The sequence below is a fragment of the Accipiter gentilis genome, chromosome 14, assembly GCF_929443795.1.
Source record: "Accipiter gentilis chromosome 14, bAccGen1.1, whole genome shotgun sequence".
Lineage (NCBI taxonomy): Eukaryota > Metazoa > Chordata > Aves > Accipitriformes > Accipitridae > Astur > Astur gentilis.
The window spans coordinates 803,469-826,746 of NC_064893.1; the positions used below are offsets into that span (position 1 = coordinate 803,469).

General features: G+C 40.9%; 1 protein-coding gene across 1 annotated transcript in view; it reads right to left on the minus strand.

Moving 5' to 3' along the window:
* Positions 1–5,470: 5,470 nt before the first annotated feature.
* Positions 5,471–23,278, minus strand: part of TRIM71 (tripartite motif containing 71) — a 57,060-nt gene continuing 39,252 nt past the window's right edge. The window contains exons 2-4 of the mRNA XM_049816753.1: positions 20,372–20,539; positions 9,703–9,837; positions 5,471–6,922 (exon numbers count right to left, since the gene is read on the minus strand). Coding sequence (XP_049672710.1) covers positions 5,471–6,922; positions 9,703–9,837; positions 20,372–20,539 — 1,755 coding nt within the window. The remainder of the gene's footprint in view (positions 6,923–9,702; positions 9,838–20,371; positions 20,540–23,278) is intronic.

The following is a 23,278-nucleotide window of genomic DNA, read 5'->3' on the forward strand; positions in this document are numbered from 1 at the left end:
ACACCTTACAAACTAGTTAAAAACTTTTTAGTCATTTTAGAAAAGAAACTAAAAACAAAACCCAGAACCAGACATCTCTCTCTCTGAAGGAAAAACTACTACATTGTCTGAAAAGTACTCTACAAACCTATAAAAGGAATTTCTTTTTTTTAAACTAATCTGGTAGTTCAAAAGGAAGTTACTTAACTACATCACTACACAGACACTTAACATTCAGTCAGTAAGGCTCTATGAAAAGAGCTTAAAAAATTATCTACCTGAGTTTGTAAGTTGATACAATCATTAATAGAAGGTCTAAGACCATGCAGGTACACAAAGCAGTTTTAGAACCATTATTGGTTAAACAATGATGGAAAAAGATGCCAGTCTGGCTTGTTAACCCGTAAGATCACTTAGAGACATCAATGTACATTTTCCACCATAACATTTACCAAACCCAACACAGCCTGTCATTATTAGGGGTCTCCTGTACCCACTTCTGTCACCCCCTAATATGAACAGGGGATAAAAAAAGAATTTTTCAATACAGTAATCTGAAAATGTGCTTCTGCAACTTTACTCCATAGGTAAAACAAGGGGCATGTTGCATGTCGCTATTAAAGTTGCATAAAACCCCAACATACTGATTTTAAACTGCCTCTCCTGAGAATGTCTGAACTGAAACTGCCCTCCAGGAATAGGAACTTGGTTGCTTTGTCATGGTGGAAAAAATCCCATTGAGTCAAGAAAGCTACTAATACAATCACCAAATCAAAAAAAAAAAAAATCAGGATCTTATTCCCTTCAAGCATTTGATATAACGTTGTGTTTACAGCAATCGTAACATTAGTCTTTCCAACAGAACATATTTGCAGGCTTGCGTAAAAGTTTTCCTCTTGTAGAGAGAAGACCTAAGGGTCTTACGGACATAAGAACACTGCAAATGAACATGAAGTATGTCATGTCAGCTAGTAGTGTCATAATACTGAAAAAAGTTTACATTTCCATACTTCGTAGTGAAAACAGAACAAACTCAAAAGCGTTTCAGGTATCTCAGTCCAGTTTGCCTGAACATTTGGTTTTATTTACAGATCCTCTAGCAAGGGCAGCTTAATATTTCCATGGGCAGACAGCAAAAAACCAAAAGCAAACAAAAGCAAGAAGTCACCACATTGTACACACTTAGTATCTCTGTTTCAATTAAAATGCTTGTCCAACAGGCAGGATGAATCCTTCCCCCAAGCAGATTCTCAAATATTTCTCAAACATGTCTGATGCTAAATTGAGGTAGATGATTTACTTCTGCAAAGTGAGGTAGAACTTCAAGAAAAAGATAGTGGCATCTCTAGTTGTGCATTTTGTACCACAGCAAACTGGGTTTCAAACTCCCAAGGACTCAAAGACCAAAGGTACAACATTTGCCCAACGCAAGTACCAGTGTTCATTTTTTATACAGCTCCAAACTGTTTGTCTAAATATCTCTATCTTTAAATATCCTATTACCTTTTGGCACCGTTTGGCTTACACTCCTTTAAAAAAAAACAAACAAAAAAAAAAAAACCAAAAATTCCCCACAAACTGCAAAAAACAAAGGAACAAAAGAAAACCCCAACAAAACACTGGCACATTTATTTTTTTTTTTAAAACCAGAACTGAACAAAGAAATCTTATTATCAAAGTTATGGCAAGATAAGCCTATAAATCTGCTCTCTTCAGAAATTTATTTTGGTTTAACTGCAACATAACAAACTGGGCCCATTTTACTGCAATTCCAAGGCAATGCCACATCCAAGTGCCTTGTTCTTCTTTCTCCCAAACTTGCTTACATGTGGCCCCAATATGTATTAGTTTTCAGGTGTTGCCGTCCTTCCCTTGCTTTCTCTGCAAGTTTAAGGTTTATGGGCTTCCTTAAATTATATTCAAAAGGTACTAAATAAAAAGGAGTGAATTATCTGGAGGACCTGCATTATCAAGTACTGAGTCTGCTTCAGTTTGCTACTGAAGTTCCTGCTTAAATAGTTCTGAGAAAGGACAAGATTGCTTCACAGGCTGAAGACAAAACAGCCATACTGACTGCTGATAACATTTTGTCGAGCCACTTGTTTAACCTGACATAGTGAAATTCCTTTGGGAGTTCTAGTAGACAGGTCTGTCACCCATATTTGTTGTTCCCCAATGTCAGAGCTAAGAGAAAGAGGCACAAGCTCACCTCACCCTTCTCCAGGCCATTTCCACTAGTTCAGAAGATTACTCTGAATGCTTGTTCAGTTTGCAATCCAACTTCAAAGCCTTGCTTTTTCTCTCTGCACTATGTATATTATGATACTGGGGCACTAACCTGAGAACACGCATAGCCTGAGAATATGCATGGAGAAAACAGAGCAAGGTTTGAATCTCATTTAAGTATTATTTTTTTAAAAGCCCCTATGGGGTATCTGATGTTGGCGTTGTATATTACCACTACTTACTTTCATTGCATATAAACCACTCCATTTTATAAGCTACACTACGACTTCTCAATGAGACCAAGTGTGCTTAGCACTATGACAAAGATAAGGAATTATTTTGGGTAGCTAAATAGTAGTGTTTTTAAAACAAAAAAAGCCCCCCAACACATGAGGTCAAACACTTGAGGTTTGGTCTGTAAGCAAATCCCACTGAATTAAATAGCAACTTAGAAAGAGTTAAAGTCATTCCTCTTTCTGAACTGGGGTTTTGTGCAATGGCTCCACACAAAATAGCAAAGGGCAACTTCAGTGTCTGTCACCTTCTATTCAGTGCAGGCTGGAGAGGGGCAAAAAGGTTTCTGCAGTTCAACACAATCCTGAATGCATGCTTAACTTTTTTTTAATGCCTGAAAAACAACTCCCTTCTAGTCCCAGAGAGTGGGGGAACCCAACAGGCATTAAAGCACAAGAGCATTTCTAGCATACTCCAATACTGTCAGCAGCCACTCTGGTCAAGGTAGTAAGAGACCTGGCATTTTTATTAAGACATGATAGGATAAATGCAAGGACACTGCAAACCAAACATTAAAGCTTTTTAAACCAGTTTTCTTTGGTATCTAGATCTTGCAGGCTATTAGTTTTCACAGCCCAAGTTGCAAATAATTCTTGGACTGAATAATACAACACAAACATGGACATCTGTCACAACTGTAGGCTACCCCCGTGAAGGGAGGCATGTACACAAGAACTTGAAAAAGCTGAAGGAAAACTAGCTTTCTCTCATACCTATATTTTGAGTGGCCACAGAAATTTAATGACAGACATCTGTATAAAAGATTATCCTTTAAAGACTATTTTTAAACCATGCTATCCTAAAATTAAGCCTGACTGAAACATACTGCTTTGAAGAGTTTGCTTCCTTGAGGCTTTGGCTGAAAGGCAGCACAGTTATTTTATCCCATTTAATTTAGGTGGTTTTTTCTCACCCTTCTTTCAAAAGAGGTGTTGCCATCTCATGAATCTATCTGTCTCTTTCTGGTCCTTCAGTTTAAGCCTCCTCGAAAGCGGAAGCTATCTGCCTGCACACATCATCAGGATGTCTACAAAACCCAGAAAGTTAACACACCTTGGAGGGGAAAAGCAGCAAGAAGGAAAGTGCACCTTGTGATTTATCACAAACTTGTGAAGAGCCTTTGAATCTCAGGTCACTTTTGTGCATGGTGGCTGGCAGAGAGATGAACCCTTTCCTTGGAGGATGGTTAAGGCTCTTCAGACTTTCTGATAACTACCATGTTTATGTTTCAGAGATCTTCTCTTGCAAACAGAAAGGTAAATACCATGGCATTTCCAAGCCTAAGAGGACCGATACATTAATTTTTCCATTGCAGAGAGACAGAAAAGCACTCCGTTCCCTACTTTAACCATTCCTATTTGCCACCAAATGCCCTATCCAGAGGGTGAAGAAACAGCTCTGTAGAGACCATATCTGCATTAACAGCTAAACTGGAATGCAAGAAATTAAAGAATAAGACCAAATACTTCCAGTGACTCAAAGTCACATTTTGCTAAAGAGATACCACACCTATTCTCCCAATGAGTTTCTGCTTCTCAGAAAAGCTGTTTATTTTTATCCCTGAAAGGGCTAACTTCCCCCTGACTCCAAGCTTTTAAGGATCATATACATTTATTTTACACAGAATTCTTTGGTACTGCCCTGAAAAAAGCAGCAAAGTTTCATCTTGACACAGTTTGCCTTATGCTGGTACTGGTAGCTTTTCACTTGGATCTGTAGCAAGAGATACATGGAGCTACAGGCCCACCCCACCCTAAAAACTAGAGTAGATCTTCCTGAATTTTTCAGTCCAGCTCTTTGGGGAAGCCAGAAGATGAAAAAAAAAATAAATTTTATTACCGATAGAGTTATTGCAATCCTCTTTAAACACAAAAAACTGTTGACTTCTCTAAAACACACCCTGAATCTCCAAAGCTGTGCTTATTTCTTACTTTTGGAAAAAGGTACCACTTCTGGTCTAACAAATCCATCAATCGTTATTCCCTTAAAGTCTCTTTATGGGGAGGGGCAAAAAAAGCTAGTCATTTCACAAGAAAGTAAATCAAAAGGGTTTGATTTTCCCTGTTTCAATGCTCCTTATAATCTCTGTTATCCAGATGAGGTGCATTGATAAAAGAAACAGTAACTTTTTAAAACTAATTTAGCTTTCAGGTAAAAAGGGTAAAAAGAAATACTCAATGACAGGATACATTAAAGGAAGCCTTGCTTTCTACCTAAACTTTACAAACAACTGCATTAAGCCACTAAAATGAACAATTTGGTTTAAACTTAAACAATTTTTGTGCATTTTCATCAGCTTCACTTTGTGCTGTTGGATTACTGTGTTTCAGAAAAAAATTACACAGAAATGCCAAAAAGATGCAAACTTGTTCTTCCCGGCAAGTGAATCCCACTCACTTTCACAAAATGTTCAAAGTCATCTGGGAACAAGACGCTGTGCTCACCAGTAAATCAAACACACTGAGGTATAAAAAGGAGAACAGGAAAAAGTTCTCTGCTGCAGCAGCAATTCAAAAAACAAAAGTTTCCCCTCCCATGTCCCCACCCACAGAACTGCAGTACATTTGTTCATTTGTCAAGAACACAAATGCTCTACAAACACCTACTACCATTTTCTCCATTTAAAAAGTTACATAGAGCCTTTTTTGGCTTAGTCTACAGAACTCGCCACACAAACCACCTAATGTGCACAGCAACACTTGTTTGTGCATGAAACCCCATCGGGGGGAGAGGTAAAATGTTCTGAACTGTGAGTGTGTGGGGATGGGGAAGGGGCGAGAAACCAGGGAAGAAAGGGAGGACAATGAGGTAGATAGAATTTAACTTTACAGGCTCACTCCCTGCAGAAAAGATTAAGTACATTCATCTGTAAAAAAATTAAAGATGAGGTAGGTTTGAATTAACGTTGTATTTTTTCATTTTCTCTTAGAAGAATTTCCCTGAGACAGTTTCTTCCTAATTCAAACACAGATTAGAAGACGAGAATTCGATTGTTTCCAAAGTCGACCACAACAATCATGCCATCAGGGGTGATGGCTATACCTGAAGGACGGTCCATCTGACCAAAGCCGCTTCCCTGAGTGCCAAACTTGCATAAAAAGCTACCATTTGACTCAAATATCTGCACCCGGTGGTTCCTGGAATCGGCCACGATGATGCGCCCCTCTTGATCCACCGCCACTCCCTGTGGGCGCAGGAACTGGCCGTTCCCGGTGCCCTCCGAGCCCAGAAAGCGTGCTGACTGGCAATCTGGATGGATGACCAGAAGGCGATGGTTGTTGAAGTCTGTCACTACCAAGTGGCCCTCGTGATTGAAAGTCACACCTCTGGGGGAATCAAAGTGCTTCCAGAGTGCCCCTTCAAAGCCATACTTGTTGAGAAACACGCCGTCAGGCCCAAACAGCTGAACACGATGGTTCCTTGTGTCAGAGACCAGGATCTTGCCCTCTGCATTGACGGCCACATCCCATGGGTAATTGAATTGCCCATTCTTTGTTCCTTTCTCCCCAAACTTCAGAATGAACTGCCCCTCGAATGTGAAGATCTGGATGCGATGATTGTCCTTGTCAGCCACAACAATCCTACGCGAGATGTCGCAGGCCACACCAGCGGGGCGATCGAACTGGCCCGGCCGGGAGCCCAGGGTGCCAAACTTGTGATGGAAGGTCCCGCACGGTTTGAACACCTGGATGCGGTTATTACTGCGGTCAGCCACAATGATGTAGCCTTCTTTGTCTACACTAACCCCCCAGGGACGGCAGAGTTTGCCGTCACTGTCTCCCTCACTGCCGAAGGAGAGCCCTGGCAGCCCAATGCCTATGTAGCTGCGCCCAGATTTCACCACAACTTTGAAGGGGCTGTTCTCAATGTGTTGGTTACACATCATCACGGATACCAGGTGCTCTCCCTCTAGCTGTGGACGGTAGCTGACCAGGTAGGTCCCGTTCTGCTGATCACTGACATCTGCTCCAAAAAGGTTTCCATCTGGGCCCATCACCACTGCAGAGATCATGTCCCCTCCGGAAAGGCGAGGCTCACCATCATGGTCATAGCCTATCACTGTGAAAGAGGCCACTTTGCCCTGCAGTGCACGCTTGAGGCCTTCCCCAGTGGCTTTGGTCAGAGGGGCAAAAGCCCCACTGCTGACAAAGCCCATGGATTTAATGGCCATATACAATGCCTGGTCAGGGGGAGTGAACATGATCCTGTCATCTTCCTGAGGCTGGAGAAAGCCTCTCACATTCTTCAGCTCCTGCACCTGAGCCAGCATGCGGTCCCGAGCCAGAAGAATATCCATGGTACGACCCTCCTCCAGGACCTGCTGAACAGCACTAATGGTGTTGTCCAGCTTATTTAGGTTCTGACGTAACTTTTCAACCTGCAAGTAGAGTGACTTAGCCTTGACTTGACGAATCTTTTCCACCTAAGGGAGGAACAGGGGAGAGAGAAAAGCACACTTACATCAGAAAAGACAACCTGCAACACAAATGTTTCCTAATGTCACTCTTCTACATGAAAACCAGTTGTGCAGCTGTTGCAGCATGTTGACACAGAACTGCAGAGCAAGCCTCAAAGCTGTGATGTAGAGAAGCAGAAACGAGAAAAAGCAATTATTTATCCAAATTCAGGATTATTACTCTCTCCCATCCTCCAGCCAAAATCATACATTCTTACTCTGCAGACCTGCTGCATCAGAGTGCCATTTGCTTACTAATAATAATTTGCTTCCTCAAATACTATTCTATTTTCTAGTTGCAAGGTACTTGACAGATCATCTGAGGTTTTTAGACTCCAGGGAGGACAGAGGTTACTGCAGGCTCTCAAGAAAGAGCAGAGGCTGAGGCTGCTCTAGCCCGAATTAAGACCGATTTCAGAAGGCAGGCTGTTGTCACTCAAAGCTGAGGCTAGGAGTCAGCATCAGCTAATGCACATGGACTTGTCATTCCCCTGCCTGTCAGAACTGTTTTTACATGACTGGATAATACCAGACACCTATCTCCAGGGATTTTTAGGGTCCAATTATTTTAATATTTTCTTGCAAATACTGGCAGTCATGCCAAGATAGTGCTTTGCAACAGGATGCTTTGTAATGTCACTTCAAATGACACAAAAGGTTGCTGCCAGTCCCTGCTCAGGGGACTGAAGCCCAAGCAAAAGTCATTTGTTTGTAACTATTTTATATAATTTTGTGTGTGTGTGTTATCTTTACTTGTGAAAAATCACTTTAAAACATCTGGCAAACACACCTGCCTTGTAAAACTAATTAAAATTGCAATTGTTTTATTGTTGTAAAAATGCACTTCCTTAAGTCTGAATAACTACTTGGCTGCAGAACAATGCCAGCAATGTATTTTAATGAGGAACAACTCACTGTCTGAAGATTCCTTGGTTATACACTGACTAGATTAACAGATGTACAAACATGCCATTTCATTTAAAGTTAAGGCATGCAGGTTTTATCAGACTTTAAAAAGTCAGAGATGCTTCCTCCAATAGATTTCCAAAGGAGATTACTAATCTTAGGTCTCATCTTAATCCTTGGCCTCAGCTTTGGTACCCAAAATTGTTATTCACTAACACATTTCACATGAGGGATTAATGCATTCACCTCTTTTTGCTAGAATGACTTACCACCACCAAGTTTACTTCTTAAAATAATGTTTTATAACCTGAAGAGAACTTGCTCTCAGTGCAGACATTCCAATAAAGTACATTTATGCAGCCTCTTGGGATACAAATAGCTTAGGGGCAGGTCTGTCTTCTCCTGTACTAGGAATACCTCAAAAGAGAAGGCTGCCAAGCTTCTTGGTGAAGGCTAACAGTGGAATGCGAACTCATCTCCCTCAATCCAAATACCTCAGAAAAAGCAGCATTAGAAGTACAGTAACTATATAAAGTGCATTTATAATCTTGCCACTGACATTTATAGAACTACAGAAAAACAAACTTCTCTTAGTGGAGTATTAGTCTCACTGTAGCTAGAGTAGTTCCATACAATAAACTCTTTCCAGAGTGGTCATTTTGCTGGCAACAGATATTAAACCAGAAAATTACTGTTCCAAACAACATTGATGGAGGAGAGGCAGGGAAGGAGTACTTCAGCAAGATGGCACTGCTTCTTGGCAGCAAGTTCCTCACCAACCACATATACACGCCATCCTGCCTGGTTCTGCTAGCATAGGCAGTGGCCACACAGCACATGGTTTCCTGCTACACTTTATCTGGTGCAAAAAGCATACTGTAGAAGCAATCACAATGTAATCTTAAACTTTTCCTATCTTGACGGCACATTTTTTCTCCCCATACCAGTACTAGCTATCATGTGATCACAGGACAAGTTTGACTTACTGATCTAAAAGACCTAATCCAACAGCAAAGAGAGGGTTTCTGTTCAATTGTACAAGTGGGACCCAAAGGGCCAATCCAAACTCATCTGTGCTAAACAAGCAGAGGAGAGCCATGACACTAAGTTACCTTTCCAGAATAAGAGACTTTGCTGTTACATCCTTTCCTGCTCTCGAAATACCACGCGTGCATCGTGGCTGGAGGAGTTTGGGACTGTGCAGATACTCTTGCTGGAGATAATTCTTTTCTTCTACTAGTCAAAAAAAAAATCAGTGGGACACTACCTTGATTGAGAGTAAAGTAAGCTTTTAGGTGTGGGGACAATGAAAGTTAGTATTGCAGGATTTCTACTAGTCTTTCTAAAAAAGCACATGGCCTATACAGCTTTGCTCCCCTCCTTTGTTTGAGAAGTGGATCACGTAAGAAAACCTGTATAGTACATACCTAATTCTACAGCAACATATTAAAAAGGTTTTAAAGGTGTTCTTTAAACAAGGTGTTTAAAGGTGATCTGATCCCCTCTCCGGTCAGTACTGAGATGCGAGGCACAGCTGCTGAGCCAGCAGGGGGAGTGCCTACCCTACCTGTGGGGCTGAGCTTGCCTGAGGATACAGTAGTCCCTACAAAAACCCAACCAGTTTCTCAGATTAAGACACCTTCAGAGCAAAACCAACTAGGGCCAGAGTCCAGCATCCTGCTACCTACAGAAAAAAATGAGTTTGCAGTAAACTCTAGTGTTTGAATTTAGCGTTCCTTGGGAGGATATCAGAATCTGGCCATGTACTAGTTAAAAAGCATCTTCTCAGTGTAAAAAAGACACTTGTCAGCAGTTGAAACCACCCAATATAAGGTGCATACCTTCCAGAGCAGCTCACACTCCCGCTCTTCCAAGGCCTTCTTATGTCTAGTAGTCACTGCTTTGACTTCAGACTGTACCACCTTAGCTTTCATCTCAACCTGCTCTGCCACAGCCTGGGCCTGTTCAATACTCAGCTGGGGAGAAAAAAAAAGACAACACACTTACAGCTCAACCAAACCAATCGGAAATGCATCAGGACTGCTGCTTATATTTGACTATGCTTTCAGGTGAAGGCATAAAGTGACAACTCTTGGGTTTTTACCAGGCCTTCGCCCATTTCATACATCAGAGCCTGAAAACTGACAATTTTTTTTAATATATCTATTACATGGAGTTTACACCTTCATTGTACCATGCACCACCAGCACAGGACTAAATTCCCCATGCAATTCCAGCAAGCTGCTAGTATGAACTCAAACAAAAGACTTGTACAGAAATTCATACTCATGATTTCCTACATACAGACAACTCAGTTTGTCTTGTCCCTCAGAATGGTTCAGACTGTTGCAGTGATTCTGCTTCTAGTAAGAAATGACACTGCAGGGAATGGACTGTTTTATCTATGCATCTGAGCTGCACAGATAAATACCCCTAACAGAATGTGAATTAATCAATTTTAAAAGAAAAAAACAAATATTAGATGGTTAACATTAAAAGGCATTCATAAAGTTATTCACACCTTGGATAGAGACCAAATTCTAATATAACCCTGTAATATTAGTATTTTTAAAACATTCTGTAGTAGTATTCTGCAAATACGCAGAACACAACTGGCAGGAACATGTCTCTTCTCCCCTTGAAGAAAAAAAAAATCGTTTCCTTGAAAAAATACTTCCCGAAGTTCTCCCAGTTTCACAAAATATTTCAGAAAAGGGCATAAAACCAAACAGGACAAAGAGCAGGCAAATCTGAAGGATCACAGTTCCTAATGGGTTCAATAGCATCAGTTAACTGAATCTTTTCAACACCTTTGTCATATAGTGAACTAGCATTAACATGCAGATGAGGTTGTGAGCCTCTAAGAGTTTGGAAACATACTAGTTTATTAGTTACAAAATTCTAGAATAAAATGATGGTTTGTGAAGGTATTTAGCCTAGAAAAGAGAAAGAGCTGGAGGGATCTTACCAATGTGTACAAACGCCTGAAGGGAGGGTGCAAAGAGGACAAACGGAGCCAAATTCTTTCCAGTGGTGCCCAGTGAGAGGCCCAGAGGCAATGAGCACACACCGAAACACAGGAGGTTCCCTCTGAACATGAGGAAAACACTTTTTTCACTGTGAGGGTGACTGAGCACTGGGCACAGGTTTCCCAGAGAGATTGTGGAGTCTCCCTCCTTGGAGATACTCAAAAGCTATCTGGACATGGTCCTGGGCAACTGGCTCTGGGTGTCCTTGCTCATGCTGGGAGGCTGGACAAGACCTCCAGAGGTCCCTTGCAACCTCAACCATCCTGTGATTCTGTGAGTGTACCATCAAGCATTTACTTTTTTCTCTTTTTGTAATTTTGGCATATCATAGTATTTTATTTCTAGAATTTTAATATTAAGCAACACACAAGACATCTAAACCCCTACCAACACCCTACACTGACTGTAGCAGCTTGACAAGTTTGACTGCCGAGAACTTAACTCACCTTAATTTTCCACATCACATACTGAAAGCCATGGAAATAGCCATGGGTATTTGTTTTTAAATACAGCATTTTAGATAGACTTTACAACACCTTTCCCTCACTCTGGTCTAAGGAACTGGTCAATTTCAGAACTCGAGCTGTTTCAGGCTAGGTAGCCAGGGAATGCTCTGGCAGAAAACACCTTTTATCTTCAGAAATGCAGGCTTGATAAAGTGGGCAAAAATGTAATTTAAAGGCTTACCAATCTAAGAACCACCTGATGGAACAATCTATGAACTACCCAATGTGATCCAGCTTCGTCTAGAAAGTCAGACAGGGCATTTTGTTATCTTTCATGGAATTAGTTGTTAATACCTTCAAAGTGTGATCTGGCAAGTTCAACAGCATCTAGTTTATGCCAACAATGTCAATATTAAAACATAAAAACTGAAGTGTACTGTAACTTGGACATTTTCATTCCAGGTAGTTATTTTAAGACAAATAATTTGAATTGGATGTATCCTTCCAGGTCACACAGGAGTAGAGAACGGAAAGGAAAAGGAAGACTCCTAACTTGATTGGGTGATTAGTCTCTGGAGACAAGATGAAGACAATGCTGAGAAAAGACAAGGCAATGTTTCTGATCTTTAATCCAAATAAGCTTCTTGCAAACTGGCAGAGGAAAATAGGAGTGTACTTACTGAGCCCTGTGCTGCAGAGGGGCTGTCAAGAGGAGCATGCCTTCCAGCTCTGTTCCTCCCTCATGCAACTCCCAGGTTAGTCACCTTTGCTACATTTTAAACAGAGAATGTCTTCAAACTCATGGACAGCCTAAATATCCCAGTCCCACTGGAGGCAGACCTGACCTGCCTTCACACAAAGCTTCTGGCAGACAAAGTTGACTTAACACTTCAAGTTGACAGAAAGTGAAAAACTCATTACAACAATTAGCAAAGCAGACATGAAGTCACAACTGGTCACAGATTAGGGCTTCATAAAAGCCAGTAAGTCTCAGTCCTAGCTGGAAGAGTCCACATGTAAGAGTACTGTGCCGCTATCATCTCTACTTTGCCATTCACATACAGAACCAGCTTCTACTGCATGGAAAATGTATGTATTTCTTACCAAAAGAGACCTGGATTCTGGTCAAGTACAGCAAAACACCCTCCTTCTCTTCAAAAAGAAACAGGTATCTCCCTGAGAAGTGTTAGGGTAACTATGCTATCCACTCCTATTCCAATTCTAGCGAGCATGTCTATGAAAGCAAGAAAGTCTTGATTTACTTGTTTGAGCTTTTTGTACAACAGTACCCATTAGAACTGTGATCTGTGTGTATGCTCTCCTCATACCTTATAGCTAAGAGCAATCTCAACTTCCCTCACAATTCTTCACTAAAACCAGAGTCCATCTTCCAAGAACTCCATCATAGCAGGAGAGGTATTAACTCCCTGTGGATGCTGTGATCTTTTGTCTGTAGGAACCAGTTATGGTAGGGCAAATAACTATATTCAATAGCCCAACAACCCATGTCATTATCTGGATTTATTTTTACTTGCTGGAGTCTGAACAGCTCAGATGAGTGAAAGATGCCCAAAACACTAAGGCTGTAATATTGTCCAGGGTATTGGTAAAGTTTTGGTAAAATTCACATGATCCTGCACTCTGCCATAACAGGCTAGAGCATCCTAGGAAGGCTAACGAGCATCAAACACAGCAGCAGACAGCGGTGGTGGGAGTGGGGGGCGACAGCAATAGGCAAGTTATCTATCTGAAGCAAAAGCAAAGAGCTTGAAGTACAACTTTCGGGAGCCTTCTTTACATGGAAATCCCTTATTCTCTTTGATTACTGTAAGATATAACAGCTCTGTCATAACTCTCTCCTGCTGTTCTGCAAGCATTTCCTGTGCAGAACTTGTCTCAGAGAGGTCAACTTTTTAGGAAACATGTTAAGCAGCAGCATTTCTTGTTCTGGTCAGACACCACACAACCATTTTAACAACAAATCCTTTTAAAGAAAAGCAGCTGTTATGATGCACTCCCCTCACAGTATGTCATACTTACTCCAGTGCTAGTGAATGAGATGGTCAGCTAGTTCACATGTTGGAGAAACAGAAGACAAAGCCTGTGTTTAGCAAAGAATCATGTTAGGTTACTGAATTTGAGAACAACTACTTTGTTTCCTGCTGTTGGCCGATACAGTAAATCACCTATTTGCAGCTGTACCTATTCACTTATGACCTTCTCAGGGGCCCCAAGATGGCCAATACCACTCCCCATTCTATTAAAGATATCACCAGTGCCTTGTGTTTTAAAAAAAAAAAAAAAAAAAAAAAAAGAAAAGAAAAAAGACTTTGCAATGTATCTTGAAAACTTCAGGGTTGAAACTGGTATTTCTAATTTGTCAGAGTAAAATTTAAGTAACAGTGTTTGTGCAGGTGATATGTTCCAGGGGGCCGCAACAAAGGAAACCTTGCACATATTGCTTCCAGTGGGGCAGACAAGCATGTTTTCATGAAGGAAAGCAATGCAGACATCCATCACTAGCTATTGCTACCAGCACATTTCAGAATTTCTTGCTCTTCTCTATAAACCTACCCAAATAGCAGCAAAACATATTCAAAACACACACTTTAGCAGAAGAGGACAATGGCATGCAGTACTACCTGTACTTTCAGATTTCAAAGCATTTAATGAGGATTATTAAATGTGCAGGTATCAAAGTTTTTATTCTCTGGACATTTTGTACAAGCAGAAAAGGCTACTTTGTTAACACCTCAAGGTAGCTATTCCTATAATTCATACAGCATCTTGCATCTTATTAGACCTAGCTCTGCATAAACACACCCTTACGTAAAGCGTCACTGGCACCCACGGTGTCAGTGCCTACATACAACATGCTCAAGTGCCAGTGCCTACATACAAAATGTTAAATCAAACAGTCCTTTCCAGGGCAAGACAGCAGACCTGGCATGCCTGGCCAGTTCCTACATGCTTCAGCCAGTTTTGAGTAACAGGTGAAGAGCAAAGTCATATTGGCCCCCAGGAGTCCTTTGCAAGCCTCCTTTACGTGGGCACCTCTGTAAGTGCCCCTTTAGCTACATTTAATCACGGGGACACACACACACACACACTAGTAATGAGCTTGCTACAGTGGCTCTGACATGGCAAATGATGCTACACACAAAGCTTTCAAGAAACGAACTGCAAGAGCCAGAAGTAGCAAAGTGGTACCATAGAACCTGCAGCACTTCTGGATATCTGGGCTGACTACAGAAAGGCCCACATCAGGATTTGCCACTTTGTAGAATAGCAATTTTCGGCCATTTTTCACATTTCCAGTCTTCTATTGGACATTAGGAACTGTAGCCTCAAGTTAACAAAAATCTTTCTACAATTTAATCATAACTTAAATATTCCATAGGAATATTTAAATGTAATGTTCTAGAAATATCATTACTCCAAGTTTTCACTAGTGCTGCTTTTCTATACAAAAAATTATGATCAGAAGCATATAACACTCCAGGAGAAGAAAAAAAAAAACAACAACAAAACAAACATTACAGAGCATGTGTTCTGACGGACTACAAACAAGAACTGCAGAGGTAGTACGTAAAGGTGCTGATGCCCTCACTGCATGGTTTCCACAGTCCAATACCCAAATTAAATCAATGTGTCCAGTTATGTCCACACAGCATACAGTTGCTTAAAGAGGCTAACTTAGGTCTCTGAAACAGTAGAGCCTGTTAATCCAGATGCTGAGCCATGTTAGGTTACATCAATTCAGTTCAGAAAATTAGCCATTTGACCAAACTGCAGCACAACATGCCACTGTTGTAGCACCATGAGATATGTAAAGGCTGCTTATGGCGACTGTATTGCAACTCATCAATGCTAGCTTGCATAAGCATTTGGATTTTTAAATCCATCCATCCAAAGAGGGGAGGTATAATTTTTCAGGCATTAATTCCAATATTTAAGTTTGCTAGTTTAAGTTTTCCAGTGAAGGTGCAAACCTCTGGAGAGAAAATTCAAACTTGAAAGCAAACTTTATTTTCTCCAGAGGAATCCTTCAGTATTTCAGGGATGAATGGACCACAGGTAATACCTGAAGAACCTTAAATACACACTGCCCTACCTCAATATGGAGGATTTACACTTTAAACACTAAGGAATTTAAGAGGAAATTAATCCTAATTAGAAGAGAAAAAGCTTTGAGATGCATATTCTCTGGCAAATCCCTCTCTAGCTTTTAAAAGCACATTAAATACAAAAAACTTAAGGAAACCTTTCTGTATATCTCAAGTTAGCCTTCTTCCACCAAATGGAAAGTGTTCCATCCATAAATAGTTTGTTTTCAGCTCCTTATGGTAACAAAAAGGTACAGAGGGCTTGTTTCACAGAACTTTTCCAATTACTTATCACTGTTTCAGAGCAGGATAAAACAACTAGGACATAGCAGCCAGCTTTCTCCAGCATCAAGAACTTGATATCAACTTCCTAATGTTCTTATACTAGAAAAAATAATTGGAAGATCCTATACAAAGTATAGCTGCAGTAAAAATACTAGGATTAATAGGCTTAGCAGTGGCTTTCCAGTAATACTGGTGCAGCTATAGCACAAATCACAGTAGTTGGACCAATATAAAGGTTTCAGCCTAAAAACTGTAAAACATCAAAATATCCTGACTTAAAGAAAAATTCTCACATAAGGAGAATTTTAAAAGAAGCTTTGATAGAGGGAGGGCTAGAGGCCAGGTTAACTCATGTCAGAAACCAACAAACAGTCACTTTGATTTGTACTGCAAGAACAGACTTTTTGCCTAAGTTTTAGGCAGAACAGTAGTTTGGACAGTGACACATCAAATCCATCTTCTTCCCCGATAACCATCTGCTCATATGTTATACTAAGGAACTCACTAAAACACAACACAAAACAATAACTAGAAATATAAAGAAATTCCACTTATGTTGATATAAATCCTAGATTTAGAAAAGCACAGTTGACTCCATTTTGTTTACAAAGCTTCATTTCAGATTCTCAAACCTGCAAGACTGACTTCAAAGCCCCACACAAGGGTGCCTGAGCTAACTTGATGTGACAAGCCCAGAACGATCCCTTGGAGCACAGCAGTGCCATCCTTCTCAGGTATCGACCTCCCAGCAGCACGGATCCATATGGTAACCCACAGGGAAGCTTCCACTGAAGGGGCAGAGGCTCAAGGCAACGGATCAGCTTTCTCCCCTGGCTGGCCAAGTTTCTTACAGTACTTGCCTCCCTGCCTTCCCTAGAATAAAGGTGTTAATCTACTTCATATGACCTCACCCACAATTTGGGAGAGAAGAGGCATTGCCTTAATGGCTGACCCCCCTTACCACCAAGGCCTAAGCCTTTCACATGCTGGTAGATAAGGGAGTGGCGCTCTCTGTTCTGCACATGACCAGTCTCACTGCATTAATTTAAATGTGGAAACCTGCACTGTCAAAGATCCCATCAAAACCAGCTATGGCTTCAGCTAGGAAATAATTTATTTGTTTTCCAATAAAACCACTTTTAAGACAACTGACAAGAACAGATCAAATTGTGTTTTAGCATGTTCACCCGGAAATTGACCCTAAATGGGAACGAGCACTCAATGCTTTACTGTTACCCAAGTGCATTAGATTACACACACATACATACATATATACAATTACACATGTATAGATGTATTTTAAGAACATGACATTTTGAAGAAGCCATCCATCTTTCATCGTAACAGATTTACATTCAGTTTGTGGCCCAGTCCTTGGAAAAAATTCTGAAAGACGACAGCTAAGTGTTCACATTCATGAGGTAAAACAAGGCAGCAGGACAAGCTCCCTGTACAGGAAGGCAGCAGTCCTGCTTCCCCCCACCCCATTAATCTAATTGTCAGCTTTGGCTCTCATATCATCCTGTGAATCAATTCAAGTCTCCGAAAAGGCTAGGAAAGTATCCCAGCAAGGACGATAGCTTTCCACCGAGACAAGAAAGAGGTCCTACAAGCAACAGAGTTGGGTGTTTCTGCTCCATTCCCTAGCACCATCAACAGTCCTTGTAGCACTGCAGTGAACCAGCCAGGGGGCTGACCAAGCCAAAAAGTAATCCCATAGAAAGGTTACCCTTTCAGCTGGATCAGCTCACCGCTCAGGCACACAAGCACAAGTACTGATATTAGGGACAGCCTTAGAAACGCATGATCCAGGCCAGGACCAGCACAGGAAAGCAAGGGAAGCCTTCCATTGCTGCAGAACTTCACTGAGGAAAAAAGCAAGCCTCTTTCTGCCAGTCTTACTATTTCTTACAGAGGACTTCAACTCCTTTGAAAAGTGAGGTTTGGACTGTCCAGGAGTGACAGACTACATCAGACTTCAGTGGATGAAGAGGCTGAAATGTGTCCGAATTCACAGCATTTATTTTTTTTAAAGTCTGAAAAACAATCTTTCCTCCAAAGCCGCAGGAAGAGTTTAAATAAACATTTCTTCCTAAAAGCCTTCATCTTTGGTTAACCAGATACTCTCCAGCCAGTTGACTCATGGCTCAATTTCCTCTCTTGCAAAGCCCTTCAAATTCCACATTTTCCCCTTTACTCTCAACTACCCCTCCTCATCCATCCTCAACATCTTGTGTCAGAGAGCTATCACTTTCAGAGTCTGTTAAGAAAGACTTACTAGTACAGCAGTATCTATATGAGCTCTAGTCTATATTCCTCATATTGCGGCTTGTACTGGCATTTAATTCGCTGTTGATTGCTTCCAAACTTTAAGAAAAGCACTCAAGCCAATTTCTTTTAATTTAGACTCTAATTACTTTAAAGTTTGTTTTAAATTCATGCTGACATGCTGTCTCCTCCCTAGGATAAATACATAGCTTCACAGCCCTATCATCCCAAGAACAAGGAAAGCTCTGCTCCATGGAAATTTTCTTACACAGCAGGCTCCCTGCATCAACCTTTGAGTCAGGCTCCTCTGCTTTTAACTGCATCACATGCTCTTCTAGTTGTTGCTGATGTTGCTTAGGTAAGTAGCTGTCTTGAATGGTACAGTCTGCCCATTCCTTCATATGCACACACAGATTACTACCTCCTCAGCTTTATCACTGATCTGCTCCCTCACTACCCTTTTGCTGTACAGTAGTTCAGAATAAAAAGCCCACTAAACTAATAAAACAACTCAGTTCTTGAAAAGCATGGTTCATTTTACAGAATCTTTACACAAGCTGCCCAGATAACACTTGCAAGATAGCCTCTTAACCTGGATGGGCTCTAGCTAAACCAGGGCAAAACTGCACAAACTAAGTTCAGTTAACCTGCTTGAGTTACATGAGCATAGTCAGTACCACCCACCTTTTACCTGTACCATCATAAAGTAGTCAGCTCACCACAACGGCAGGAGCCTCCAACATAAAAGCCAAAAGAAAATGGGGGAGGAATGAGTAAAGTAAGCCCAGTAGGAAGCAAGCAGGAACAAAAGCATTCATGCAATAGTGGCAGGGTGGTACTCAATGACATTCAGCTAGTTTCTACTCTAACAGACAGTCCCTCCTTAGATGATTTATCTGCACCAGTTAGATGATTAAGAGCCCTGGAGGTCAAAAGCAGTAATTTAATTACTAACAGACAAGCCCTTGTCTAGGACAGCCTGGAGAAATTCAGAACGCTGCACCAGTGAGGTTCTTTAAACTAGTATAATCCCTTCCTTCTTGCTCATTTTGGGGACATGTGAAATATTTCAGTATGGATACTGCTGAAGAGCCTTATGATCCAATTTAAAACAAATCTTGGAAGAAGCTATGGTTTGCAGGACTCTGTCCTAAGATGCAGTTTGAAACCCAGCTCCAAAAACTTGGTGTTTGGTGTTCTGTTGTAACAAGTTACCATCACAAACTAAAGGGAGACATCAACAACAGTTTACTATCTATGCCATCCTAATACTTATTCCATTCCACAGGTGCAAAGACTTAAGAAGAGAAAAGTTAGCTGCTCTCGTTCCACTGAACAAACTTACTTCCTCATCTCCTAGAAACAAGCAATGATGGGTGGACAATGGGTTTGTTTGGGGTTTTTTTTAATTATTATTGTTTGTACCATGTACATGCCAGGAAAGTACACCCAATTCAGAAAGTAAGTTTACTTCCTATACATGGCATTCTACCAATGTTTACTCAAAAAAATCTTGTTAGTTAAATCACATAGAAGTATTGAGTTTCAGAATATGCCGCTCAAATCTAGAGCATGTGAGGCCAAAAAACTTAGAAGGTAGTAGTGTGGAGTGAAGCTTCCCACTATGCTTTCCCCATCCAAAGTCTCTTTATACAGGCAAAACTACTAATACCATATAATAGTTACTACCAGTATTACTCAGCAAAAGTAACTATCTACATATTCATGCACGTTAACTCTCTATGTAAATTCCTTTTGTAGTCTGAAGTACTGTGCTAACCTTCCATTTCTTGCCAGGTATTTATATTTGCATTATAAACCACAGCTGAAGTAGAATGCAATAACAGGCAGTTAAAACACGGATCTGTGTGTGCAGAGTAATCCTTGTCTGGGGATAGCTCCAGATCCTCTGCGCATGCAGGTTAGACATTTCACACTAATCCAACAGCTGATTAGTATTTTATATTTGGTGGCAACACTGAAGACATAACCAGAGCCATAGGTAGTTACAATGCTAGATGCTGTACAGGCATGAAAGACAGCTGAAGTAAGTCTCACTTGTAAAAACAAAACCAGGCTTGGCACTGCTATACAAGATCAGAACTTTCTTCAAAATTCTTCACGCTCAAGTGCATTTGTACAGAGCTTCATATCTATTGTTATTTACATGGCAAGATTATGCTGCAAGAATGCAAAACTCATAACAGCACTTTGTTTTCAGCTCCACAGCCACTTCTGTCAGAGATCTGAGAGAACAGAAGGGCTGAGAAGACTGACAGCAGAAGCAGAGTTTTTTGCCTTGACACTTTGCCCTGTAACAAGCTGTGGGGGAAAGAAGGAGGGGGAAATAAAATACTCAAGTTGGGAGTATCTTACTTGAATAGCCTGTCGTCCTTGCTGAGCATCTGCCAGGAGCTGAATGGTGAGAGTCCTGGAATCCTGTAGGGCATCTTGGAGGTAGATAAAGCTGTGACCCACGTGTCGTCCCATGGTACATTCCCGACATATGGGGACAGAGCAAGTATCACAGTAGAAATGCAGTACCTAGAAGAAAAAAAAATATTTGTACCACTATCTAATGAAGAATTAAAGAGAAAATAGAGCCAGGATGTGAAAAAATCCAACAGCTTAACTATAAAGGAGATGGTTAGAGGCAGTAGCAATAGGCAAAGATTTCACAATAGTTTCTCCACAGAGGAAGAGCAATCCTTCCCAGTAAGCTCCAAATCATAGTCTCAGTTAGATGGAAGTGTCATTGTTTTCTTTGCAATACAATACTAGGAAGAGTGTCCACATCAGCTCCTCTTAAGAGCGGAAGCCATCTGCCAACACTTGCAGATTGGAGATGTCATCTATGGCAAGTTTCAGGTGAAGACTTTTCCTGCATACACAAACACCACATTCTCTTAAGTGGATCATTTAATAGTCAATGCACTAGAGAACTGCAGCACCAGCACACCTCAACCCCCAGAAGGGGAAAACAAATTATGCACGCTGATAACCATCCTTTATGTTTTCAAAATATAGAAATCCCTCATGTTCAGAGCAGTGACAGTATTAGGCAAGGCTCCCTCCTGCCACTCCCAACAGCAAAGCAAAAAACCTTTGTTATGACAGTGTTTCTATGTTAGTGATACTTAAGAGATGCTTAAGTTGGAAAACAAGACTGCAACATTAGCATGCCTATCAGAGCATTTTAATGCTACAGTGAACTGTGGGTAACCACTAAACCCCCATTCTATTCACAAAGCACTTTAAAACCCTATATACAAATCACAATGAAAGTCTTACAGCAAGATGTTAGCCTATGAAGTTGGATCCATTCATCGGCCATAACTGTTCCCATTCCACCCAGTAGAGGGAAGTAGCACACAGAAATAGCATCTTCCATGGAAGCGTGTTTTCTCAGAGGCAAGCAGAAATCAGCTGTTTTCAACGATCCAAGTGAAGGAGTACAACACTTTCACACAAGAAAGTTCTGTATTCAAAGTCTTGCTCTTAACTACATACACTATTTTTGTTAGAGTGTAATGTTAGAAAATATAGATTACCATGGAAGAGTCAAATGGCAAATACAATGGCAAACAAGGTTTCATACTACAAACAATTTTTCCATCACCAGCTATTTGAAATCTACCTCACAGAATGGAGCAAGAGCAGAACAAAGATTCGACAAGTGTTTGATATGCCTGTCTTCTCACAGCTGTCATCCAGCCACTCCTGATTCCAGCTAACAGTTCATGATATGGTGCATAACATCCCCCTTTCCCTTCTCCCTCAAAAGGAAGGGGGAGGACAGGACAGGTGATTCACTCAGATTGCCTATGCTGCATAAAGTGACATTTTAAGCTCCTATAAGCGGAACAGCTGAAGTGGTATATGGATTAATTTCTCAAAGGGGTATGTGTGTGTTTATGCACACTTGTCAGATTTTACTAAAACTTTTTTTTTCCAAGTTAGCTTTTGCTGTAGGGAAACTGCAACAGATTTATGCTTTGCTTCTGTTCAAATACTAAACCCCTGAGCAGTGTCTCAGGTCCTCCATCTTTTATAAGTAAAAAGCTTCCTTGGCTCTGAAATGCATTATTCAAATACATCATCTCCCTCAACTAGAGGGTTCCTTGTCTTTACACTGTGGTTGTCTAAATCTGTATACAATGTTCACTTGCTCATGCAGTTCTGTAATTTTGCTGTTGAAATTACAGGGAATGTTTATTACATGTTGCTGAATGACTCCAGTTAAACAACTGAGAAGTTGAGAGAGAATGAAAACCAAGACAGGGTATCAAGTTAAGTCATATGAATCTGATATACTTTAAAAACATACAGCAGGGATTTGGGGCCTCAATCAAGCAGAGCAGCTGAAAGGAAAATGGTGACCATATGAACAGAAGTCCAGAACAGAAGTTAAATCTGTTATTAGTCCTCCAAAATAGTCAACACCAGAAACAAAAGCTTGGTAAAACACCACAGATCAGTCCTGTCACCCAAGAACTCCTGCTGCAAGGTAACAGCATCCAGTGGTAAAGAGACATCTAGCCATTCAAACCAAAGAGAAACTAAGTTTAAGCTGTTGTCTCTTGCCACCCACCAAAATGTGGTGGAAAACATCACTCCTGAATTTAGAATGAAGAGAGACAAGAGCAATAATCTCATTTCAGAAACATGCAGATTACATAGGACATGGCAGGGGAAAGTCTTGCATAAATACTACAGAGCCATTGATAAAGCCTCACATTTGTTTCTTAGTAAACAAAATGGTGAAAACAACCTAGATTTAAATCTGAGAGCAAGAAAATTAATAGGCTTGGGCAAAAAGTAGACAGTGATGGACTGATCTCCACCATTACACTGTTATTTAAAATGGTTACCTTAAATACACACAGGAGAAAGCACAAATGCATAATCCCTACTGGTCTCAGTGGGGAAGGGAGTTAGCCACCAGAAGAGAACTGCAAGTTCAGCCAGCTTCAAGATAAACTGGGAACCCCCCAGAAACTCCTTTCTGTACACAAAAGACTACAACAGAAACCCCAAGCTTAGCAGAGGTACAAGAAGAGCAGTTCTCCTGTAGTCAATCTCACATACTCACTGCTGTCAAGGAGCACCCAACAGGCTGTACATCAGCTCCACCAGCAGTGGGGCCACACTCCTAAAGAATTAAACTGGAAAGTACCCAGCTGTGCAGGGTGCAACATCAAGGGTGATTTGTGCCAGCCGGGCCAGGCTAACAGAGCTTGGAGCACAGCATCCAGCTTGCCTGCACTTGCAACCACAACCAGG